This window comes from Drosophila virilis, chromosome 5, assembly GCF_030788295.1.
Source record: "Drosophila virilis strain 15010-1051.87 chromosome 5, Dvir_AGI_RSII-ME, whole genome shotgun sequence".
Taxonomy (NCBI): domain Eukaryota; kingdom Metazoa; phylum Arthropoda; class Insecta; order Diptera; family Drosophilidae; genus Drosophila; species Drosophila virilis.
The window spans coordinates 25,873,531-25,883,898 of record NC_091547.1 but is presented as its reverse complement, the minus strand read 5'-3'; the positions used below and the strand labels follow the sequence as shown (position 1 = coordinate 25,883,898).

Genomic DNA, 10,368 nt, shown 5'->3' with positions numbered 1-10,368 from the left:
TCTCCTGGGCCGGACAATATTCCTAGTTGTCTACTCAAGGAGTGTAGTTCTTCCCTTTTTTATCCATTGCTAAAGCTTTTTAATCTATCCCTTGAAACTTCTGTCTTTCCATCTCTTTGGAAAGAATCTTATATCATTCCTCTTCACAAGAAAGGTGGGAAGTCTGACATAGAAAATTACAGGGGCATTGCAAAACTGTCTGCTATTCTTAAATTATTTGAAAAAATAATCACTTCGAATTTGCAGCATTTCTGCAAATCAGTTGTTTCCCCTGTTCAACATGGTTCGTAAAGAACTCAACTACAATCTGCTACTTTCTTGGTAAATGATGATTTCCTTTCGAAAATGCAAACTGATGTCATTTACGTCAGTAAGGCGTCTGACTCTGTGCACCATGACATCCGTCTCTTATGCTTTGGATTAATTCGTATTTAAAAGGTAGGACCTAACGAGCAACACTGAGGCTGAATACCTCTAAACAGATTTACGTTACTTGTGGTCCTCCTCAAGGTAGTCATCTTGGACCTTTACTCTTTTTATAAATGATCTCCCCCCTGTTATATCACATTCCCGTGTACTAATGTATGTGGACGATGCGAAACCTATTCTATCATACAATAATCCCCTACATCATTCTCGTGTACAAGACGATTTGAACGCTATGCAACTTTGGTGTGTATGTTTATGACATTTATTCGTACTTCACCATATCTTGTCAGTTATACAATCGACAATACCCCTTGCAACTTATACTAACAGTTAAGGATCTAGATGTTATTTTTGATTCTAAACTCTGTTTCCTTCTTCACATAGATACCATCGTTCATGTGGTAAAAGGTTTACTTGGATTCATTAAACGATGGTCTTAAGAGATTAACGATCCTTCTATAACGAAACTTCTGAACATTTCGCTTGTTCGCTATATCCTTAAATACTGCTCTTGTATCTGGTCTCCGCAGTATAACAATAGCCAAAATCATGTTTAATCTGTTCAGACGCAATTTCTGCTTTTTGCCTTACGAGGTTTAAATTGGGAACCTAATCTTCGGTTGCTATCCTACTCCAGCGGGCTGCTTCTTCTTACCTTTCGTCGTTAACCAACCGTAGGAAAATTCTCGGTGTTGTCCTTCGACATAAGTAAATTTTGGCGATATAGATTCTCCTCTTCTGATAGGACGACCTCAAATTTCTGTTCCGGCTAGACCAACCAGAAATTATCGGCTCTTATTCCAGCCACGTGCACAATAGACTACGCTATGCCCTTTCGCGTGCTATGTAAAAATTATAATAGTTTGCATCACGTTTTCTCTACCGAACTTTCTCTACCCATAATAAAATCGTTGATTTCAGGATACCTTCGGGAAACATTTGATTCATTGTGGGCCTCGCACTCACTTAATTCAATTCAAGTCCATTCAATTCAACGTGAGATGTGAGTGAAGCCATGCAGCTCTCTAATATGTACATACATATGTAGGCGCGGGTCCTTGATAAAAGAACTTAGTTCCTTACGGTAATAAGGTGTCAACATTTATTCATCAATTCTATCCCAGTATCTTAAAAAAAGAAGGGCGCTCTTCAGACGCGTGCCAATAATGAAACTTTCTTTTGCGTCCATGATCTGCCTTGTACGGACAAATACACACACATACAGTGCAACGGTAAATACACAAATTGAATAAGCACTGAGAATAAGCCAAATCAGTTTCCTGTAGTTCTCGAACCCGAACAAAAACGTAGGCGGCTTTGGACCAGACGCACAAAAAAGGATAAGCCCCATCGCCGTTATGCACAGCCTCCGTTTATTTTGGGCCATTATCTGTGTACCAAGATTGATATTATTAAATATTTTGGCGCTACAATTAATGAATATTGCCACACATTAGTTTTTTTTTAGACAACATTAAATAAATATTGTCATTTATATATTTATATATAAATAAACATTTAAATAAAGCATGCATTTCATGGATCAAGCACAAGCACATTGCGTCGATCGTAAGTTCTAAACTTTTTCGCTCAATGTACTTCGAAAACGAAGCGACGCAAATCAGCATCGACCAGCTTTGCTAAAGGCAGGCTGGCGACTAACTTCGTAGCTCGTGTCAGCATCAGCAAGCCGCGACTTCGGCATTCCATCGTCTGGTCTTTGGAGAACGAACAACCAGTCGGCAGGCATGCTCAAAGGCCTCAAAGGCCAGATGAAAGGACAGGCTAGAAATTTTTCGTCGCATTCAAATGTATGGGCGTTACTCATTTTAGTGTTTATATTGTCTTTGCCCTGACCCCTACAACAAGCATGAAAAATAACAATTTTGCTCATGAGCAGGCCGAATAATTTCACACAATAATAATAATTTTAATAATTTCACACAACTGCTTACTTGAAAAAGTGTGCATCAATTTTTGGTCTTTTCTAAAATCTTCGATAAGCCGACGATGAATTCCCCTTGCCGAAATACGACTTAGATATTTTTGTATTTTGATCAAAATAAGTCCCTACAGAAAACAGAAAATATAAATATTTCATTTAGGTCAATTAATTGTGTATTAAATAAAATTTGATCAAATTCTTCTCATCATGCCTGACTGGACGAAGAAATACATGATAGAGCATTTAAATGTGAGTGCCTATTGCTACCACAGGCACAAAAGGCACACAATTGAAGAAATAACCTCTGGCTCGCGACAAACGCCGCGATCTACTTGTGCACACATCCGCAAAACACAAACGTATGAATGTTTGTAGATCTCGGGGTTTTGTGGGAAGCTATGCAGGGAGAAAGAGATGGATGCAAGTGCGCGAAGCAATGAGTAAGAGCGAGGCACATGCATACACATATATGTTTTTGGGCTGTAAGGATTTAAAAAACATACATACATATATTAAGAAAACGCATCAGCCGCAATGTTGTGCGCTGAGCGAGATGCGGCTTCATACTGAACGTTTGGCTTTTGAGGCCGGCGTTCGGCTGCCACTCTCAGCAGTCTTACTCCGTCTGGGCACACTAAAATGGTCGCAGGTACCATTGGGGTCGCCTCGCTGCGATTTTTCTTGTTTCGATTAAAAGTGCCATTTGGTATGTCTATACATTGTATGGTTAGTGATCCAGCTCAGTTCGTGTTGAAACTAACAGTTCAATTACACACCTTATGAATGAACTATTTTTTGTTGGCTCATATGTAAATAATTGTTTCCAAAAATGGACCATCCATATATTTAAAATGTATTCGGAGCCCCTCAAGACATGTATTCAAAAAATGGAAAAGCGTTCATAGAGGGCCATCTAAAATTATTTAGAGCGGCTCAGACAACAATTCACGGTTGACTAGGTGAAACTATATGCTTAAATTGTACATATGCGGTTTTTGGAGACATTTTCACAAATTAAAGTTGTTTAAAAATGGTAAAAACTTTATTTCCCAACCCCTTGGTTTACCATGTTAAAAATAAGAACGTAGACAACAAACATTTAAAATTTTTAACCATTCAGCAATACATTTTCGTTTGTTGTGTGCTTTATAACACAAATAATAACATATTATTCCAGCTCCGGAACTAAGATCAAAAAATTGACGTCAAGTCACCGTTGCTAGTTTGACGCACGTAAATATATTGTTAATTTGGAGATACAGATAGGGAAATGCCGAACGGAAGTAACTAATGTCATATAAAATAAAGACATTTGCATAATATTTGTTTAATATGAGGTGCAGTTTATATTTAATTTCTAAGCAAATAAGAAAATCGAAATTTTACTTCAGCTCCTGAGTCTATATTGATTTTCCTATACGTTTTTAACAACATAAGTAAAATGACGCACAATTCAACAACCGTTTTAAGTTCTACACCTGTCAAACGAAGAGGTGGTCAGCATACTATTTGGACACGAGAAAAAATTTACAAACTAATTGAGCTCTATCGTGCATCTGAATGTTTGTGGAACCATTATTCGGAGTTATACAAAAACAAAAGTTGTCGAAATAAAGCTATAAATCGCATATGTACAGCTCTCGAAATTTCAAAAATTGACTATGGGAAAAAGGTTCACAACCTACGAAACCAGTTTAATTCGGAACTGAAAAAGTATGAAGCACGCTTAGAAAAAACGGGAGGAAAAAAAGTTGTATCACCAAAAACACGCCGCTGGGAGCACTTTGAAACGTTGATGTTTTTGCGACCTTTTATTGAACCTCGGCCTGGGTATCATCAACCACAAATCAAGGTTATTCATATTTATTTCGAAACCAGATAAATAAGTAAATTCTTGAATACATTTTTTTTGTTAGCAGAAAGTTGTAAAAAGACATAGGATTTCAACCTTCAACGATAACACAGAACCTCAACTTTCCACTATAGAGAACCAACTTGAGGATATTATACAGCTACAAATATTGAGTTGCAAGGACACAACTGACGCTAATGCAAAAGAACAAGGAACTTGTGAAGTACAACGGAGTTGTTCTTCAATAAAAACGTACAGTTGTTCTCCAAGTTTCATTCAGAGCGGAGGACAAAGTTGTGTAGCGCTATCGGAATCCAGACATTCAAGTCTGCGGGATCAGTGGGATTCGTTCGGTGAACTAATAGCAAATGAGTTACGCAATTTGAAATCTTCAATATCTCGAAAAAAACTCAAACGCAAAATTATGCAAGTTATGTTAGAAGTAGGTGAAGAAGATGACAAAGAGTAAACAAGCGTCAATTAAACTCGCCTATATCTATTGATTTAAAAATAAAAAAGTACATTCAATGAGTCTGCGTTAACAAAGAAATAAGTTCACAGTAAAAAATACTAAACCAGTACAACAAATTCTTGAACGATAAAAAAACGGTGAGCAAAAATTGATTTATAACTTTTCTGTCAAGAAACTTTAACGGTGGATTTTTTGTGACGCTTTGTTTGGATACCATGACGTACGTTTCGCATGGCACGAATGGAAAAAGTTATTTTGTGCTCTCAATTTCAGTATTGGTCCATTTTGGAGAATATTTTGCCCACAGTTGTTTCAGCACGATATTGCTTCCATGCACAGATTTGCGCACACATGCTTTTTTCAGTTTATGCAAATGGGAAGCAAAACAAGAAGTGTGAAGGCCCTAAGAGCCTCTATTGTTGAAGGACGGGCATAACCAAAGACAATATAAACACTAAGATGAGTAACGCCCATACATTTGAATGCGACGCAAAATTTCTAGCCTAACCTTTGAGGCTTCGTACGGCATGCCTGCCGACTGGTTGTTCGTTCTCCAAAGACCAGACGAACGAATGCCGAAGTCGCGGCTTGCTGATGCTGACACCTGAATGCCTTCAACAAAGCTGGTCGATGCTGATTTGCGTCGCTTCGTTTTCGAAGTACATTGAGCAAAAAAGTTTAGAACTTACGATCGACGCAAAGTGCTTGTACTTTATCCATGAAATGCATGCTTTATTAAAATGATATATTACCCTAGATATTAACGATTAATTTTACATGAAATTTTAAATTATAATTTTTACACAAGGCGCTTCTTGCGCAATAACTATGTTAAGAAAATAGCACACATAGATTGATTTCACTTTTCTTTTTGGACAGTATATACTCGAGAAAAGTTCTAATCTCAGCCAATAGCGTGCTGCACGGCTTTCGCTGTATGCGTGAATTATACATGCATAAGAACTTTAAAGTATGTTTGTATGTGTTGTTATTCACTGCTCTGGCTTTAGCTGGCAAGAAATTAATTTTGTTAGTTTTCTAGCGCAAATCATGACCTATCCCAAATTTGTGTTGATATATGAATGCATTTTGTGTACTGAGGTTGGCTCCGCAGAAAATATGTATTTCTAAGTCGATGCAAATATTTACATAATTTCTTTAAATTAAATTAATATTATTTTTATTCTCCAATTAAGAAATAAAAGAGTGCTAAAAAGTACAATTACATTTCAAGTCGACTTGAAGGTCATATTTAGTTATGACCCCATTATAATTATAATGGCCTCCTCGCGGCGTTCCCTGCGTACTTTGTTCCTTATAATTCGAACAAAAAATAATAAAATAAAAAAAAATAAAAATTAATTAAATGTATCTTTGAAAACAACAAATTTGTACTTTTATTTCCTTAATTTATTTTGTATTACTTAAAAATAAAAATAATTGCTTTAATAATTTCAAATATCAAAAATTACATAAATATTTGCATCGACTTAAAAATACATATTTTGTACGGAGCCAACGTCAGTACACAAAATGCATTCATATATCAACAGAAATATTGGGTAGGTCGTGATCTGCGCTAAAAACTAAGAAAATTGTTTCGTTGCCAGCCAGAGACTTGTCCAGAGCAGTGGATAACAGCACATTCAAATATGCTGTTATGTATGTATATTCAAACGCATACAAACATAATTACTTGCATGGCCCTCATAGAGCCGAAGCTGAGAGCAAATTCTAATTTTAGCTTTTTCGTTCTCTCGGCTGTGAGAGCGCAATGCTATTGATTTCGTTTTCGATCTCAATTTTCAAGAAATCAAGCTGCATAGTAGCATTTTGTTGTATGGCGTTACTTATCTTAGTGTTTATGTCTTTGGCTTAACTAAACGTTCGAATACTTAAATTATTATCTCAATTCTAACACGGAAATGCAGTTATTATTAAGTAAGTAAATATATTTAAGGAAATAAAAACGTAGCTATTTTTACGTTAACCAGCGAGTTTAAATTATATACATGTATGTTTTGTTTTCTTCTTTTACCCTGAACATGTTTAAAATGGTTAAAAAGGGTATCTGTAATTATAATTGTAATTGATATTGCATTGTATGCTGTGCATAAGTTAACAAAAGCAAACAATAAATTACAACTCTGACTCTTTGGCCGCGAACGTCTCGGAATCGTAATATAGGACTTGCCGACTGCTATCAATCAATTCACGTATGTATATGAACAAACAAATTAAATACTTGCACTGACTCAGGCGATAACTGGCGCCCAACTACATATAAAAACAAAATCCACAATAATTAGTTTGTGAATAGTGTATGAATTAAGGTACAAAAATTAATTTCGCAAAGTATATTGATATAACATACAAGCCGGAAGTAACGTTGCTTAGGTTATTTTTTTTTTGTGGGTTTAGGTTGCCACATGTCAAGTGTGGGGTTTTTTGGCCGCCCAACTTAAGGAAGAAATTGCCAAGTCGGAAATTTTGCTTGTATCGCTGCGAATAATTATTTGTATTTGTTTTTCGTTTATTTTAATATTTGAAGCGAAGCTAAGTATAATACATATTAAATAATAATGCCGCGCTAAAAACCTTTAATCTTAAGATTTGATCCGTTGCAGTTTGTTACAAATGAATTAATTTTATTTTGCCAGATGTTTTGACACGATGCGGACTGCATCACAATGGTCTACAAGATAGTTTGAAAGTTATGCAACTTCGGCGTTCGCCCAATCAATTGCATCTTAATCGCTCAAAGTGTGTTTTTATGACATTCAATCATACTAAACCTTATTTTGTCAGTTATAAAATCCACAAAACTCCATTGCAACGACTACCAACAGTTAAGGATCTATGCACTCTTTCTTCGCTAATGATGCCAAAGGTATACTTGGATTCATTAAAAGTTAGTCTAAAGAGTTGAACGATCCCCTCATAACCAAACTTCTATACATCTCTTCTGTTCGCCCTATTCTTGAATACTGCTCTTGCATCTAGTTTCCGCAGTATAACAATAGACAATCGTGCTGAGTCAGTCAAGAAGCAATTTCAACATTTTGCATTGTGAGGCTCAAATTGTGATCCCAATTTCGGTTGCCATCCTAGTACAGCAAGCTGCATTTTCCTAATCTTCCGTCGTTGATCAACCGTAGGACAATCGTCGGTGTTGTCTTCCTACATAACTTGATTGTTGGCGACATAGATCCTTCTTATCTGTTTCGTCTTGATCTACCAGGAATTATCGCCCCTTATTTCTACCTACCTGTGCAACAGATTACGTCACGCACAATTCTTTCGCGTGTTATATAAAAATTACAATAGATTGTATAATGTTTTCTAACATTAATCTCTTTTTATACCCTGAACCCATTCAAATGGGTATAAGTGTATATTGTATTTGTGCAAAATTCAAATGTATGTAACAGGCAGAAGAAAGCATCTCCGACCCCATAAAGTATATATATTCTTGATCAGCATCAATAGCCGAGTCGATCTAGCCATGTCCGTCTGTCCGTCTGTCTGTCCGTCTATCTGTCCGTCCGTCCGTATTTATGAGCTCAAGACTCTCAGAACCTATAAGAGCTATAGAAATTTTAGATGTAGATGCTCCTGTTTCCGATAATCGATAACTTACTCCGTTTCCAAGCAATCGATAAAAATCGATATCGACATCCTGTTTTTTTCAGCAAATTGGGTATATAATAAGAGCTAGAGCCACCAAACATGATGTTGCTTCTAGAATATTATAGATATTTCAAGTATCTTTCATTTCATACCTATCGCCACCTCCCCGCTACCACCACAGAGCTATAAATCAAGTTAATAACCCAACTTTTATTGCCAACCAATTTAAAGAACAATATAAATGCAATTGACTTTTTCAGAATACGCAAATATTCTATGGTACAATAAGATATACTGTAGAAAATTTCATAAAGATCGGTTAAGAAAAACCAAAGTTATATGCAACTGCGCAATTGAATGGGGCAGCAGCTGTAAGAATTTCTGTATACAAATTAGTGCATTAATGTCTGCAACTTTGAGTTTGCCGGTTGCATGTAAAGATGCATATAAAAAATGAGTTAACTAACGGGAGACTTTAAGGGACGATACGTCGCGCTTTTATTATTTCCTAACTTAGACTAAAAAATACAATCTTTATCAATCTAAGCAATGCCTGCAGAGCCGCCGTCGCTGCCCCAGAGCCGCCGTTGCTGCTGTAGAACCGCTGCCGCCGGACTCGCAAAAGTGCAGCGTTAGCGCCTCGTGTGCGGTGTCGGATGACCGTCGCGGCCGGTGACATAGTTGCGACATATCCGTCGCCACATGACTCTGGTCATTGGCTTCCCCAGAACGCTGGGTCAGCACATACCAATAGTCAGTGGTTAACTACTCCCCCTCTCGAGGATCGACCGTCCTCGGTCGCATTTAAGTTTTCCAATATCTTCGAGATCTTCCGGGAGTTTTGACGCTTGATTGTCAGCCTATGGAGCCAGTAGACTCCAGCCCCCACAGCACAGGCCAACAGCATTATGCCGAAGGAAATCGCCAATGTATTTCCGACTGCAATACTGTCTCTGACCTCTTTGATGTAGTTAAGGTTGTTTTCACTCAGGCGGTGAATGTAGGGAAGGCTGAGTATCGAGTCATGGCCGCTGATGTTAAGCAACGGTGATGCCGCTACTACCGGGAACCGATTTTGCACGCTCGTGCGATTGAAGTATCGCGTGCCATTTACGGTGGCATAGGACGAGAAGGTGACGAGGTTTGTCCCATCTATCTTCATCGCAGTGCAATCGTCGTAGGTAATGACAATGATGCCGTCATCCACTATGGTGACAGGGGCAAGATGACTCGGCTGCGTTTGGCAATGGGCTGTACCCCCTGCATGGAGGCGTTGTGCGCAACTGATGCTCTTGGAACGCTTGCAGGATGTGGCAGTCGCAGTTTGTGAGCAATTGGCTACGGCCAACATCTGTCCGTCGCAATCGGCCACAAGATTGTCGTGGAGTTGGAGCACAGAACCGTTGTGGGCGACTGCGAAAATTGTTATCTTCCTGCATTGCTTACTTATTATAGGGAATTCGATTATCAAACTTATTACATTATCCTTACGCTCTACCTTAATATTAGATACTTTCAATATGTCAGTGATAGGGGTCCCTGTTATTTCTGTTATTATCATTCTATTGCGTGTGCTTAAGGTTTCAAAGAGGTGGCCAGTGTCGGCCTGCTTTTCTTTTGAGGACTTAATAATTCTGTTAACGGTGTCGGTCAGTTGATTGATCTTTTCCTGCATCCTGGAATTTATAGAAATTTGTCTGTTGCTTGCAGTGACCAGCTGCATCTGAGTCAGTTCTGTTTTCCTGAAGTCGTTTGCGTCCGGGGTGCCCGCTACAACATTAAGGGCTGTTCCCAAGAAGTCAAGGCTTCTTACCTTGCGATGGTGCACATCGAGAGCGGACAACATGTCCAGTACATGTCCAGTGTCAATTTCCCCAAGTCCGCTTCAACCTTTTTTTCAATGCACAAAGGCGATAGCTTGTTGCCTAGTCTGCGGTTCGTCTTTACCAGGACCTTTTCTCCTACCTCGAAGACTCTGTTCCGACGCATTTTATTAACCCTAGCGTTCTGCTGGATTTCGGCCCTTTCTATCCTAACCTC

At 38.1% G+C, this 10,368-nt stretch overlaps 1 protein-coding gene and 1 long non-coding RNA gene across 4 annotated transcripts; one reads left to right on the top strand and one right to left on the bottom strand.

The window, feature by feature from the left end:
* Nucleotides 1-1,962: 1,962 nt before the first annotated feature.
* On the bottom strand, nucleotides 1,963-3,067 carry LOC138911362 (uncharacterized). Its single transcript, XR_011416906.1, has 3 exons — nucleotides 2,882-3,067; nucleotides 2,385-2,499; nucleotides 1,963-2,288 (listed from the first exon to the last, which is right to left on the bottom strand). It is a non-coding gene; the product is annotated as an uncharacterized lncRNA (long non-coding RNA).
* Nucleotides 3,068-3,584: 517 nt separating this feature from the next.
* LOC6635395 (uncharacterized) lies at nucleotides 3,585-7,004 on the top strand. 3 transcript variants are annotated; one of them, XM_032437312.2, is made up of 3 exons: nucleotides 3,585-3,711; nucleotides 3,766-4,226; nucleotides 4,291-7,004. In XM_032437312.2, the coding sequence occupies exons 2-3, from the start codon at nucleotides 3,816-3,818 to the stop codon at nucleotides 4,693-4,695; spliced, it is 816 nt and encodes a 271-aa protein (XP_032293203.1). In that variant the 5' UTR covers nucleotides 3,585-3,711; nucleotides 3,766-3,815; the 3' UTR covers nucleotides 4,696-7,004. The 3 variants fall into 3 exon arrangements, with proteins under 3 accessions (XP_032293203.1, XP_015024717.1, XP_002058838.1); XM_015169231.3 differs by having other exon boundaries at nucleotides 3,619-4,226; XM_002058802.4 differs by having other exon boundaries at nucleotides 3,621-4,226; nucleotides 4,294-6,985.
* Nucleotides 7,005-10,368: the final 3,364 nt, after the last annotated feature.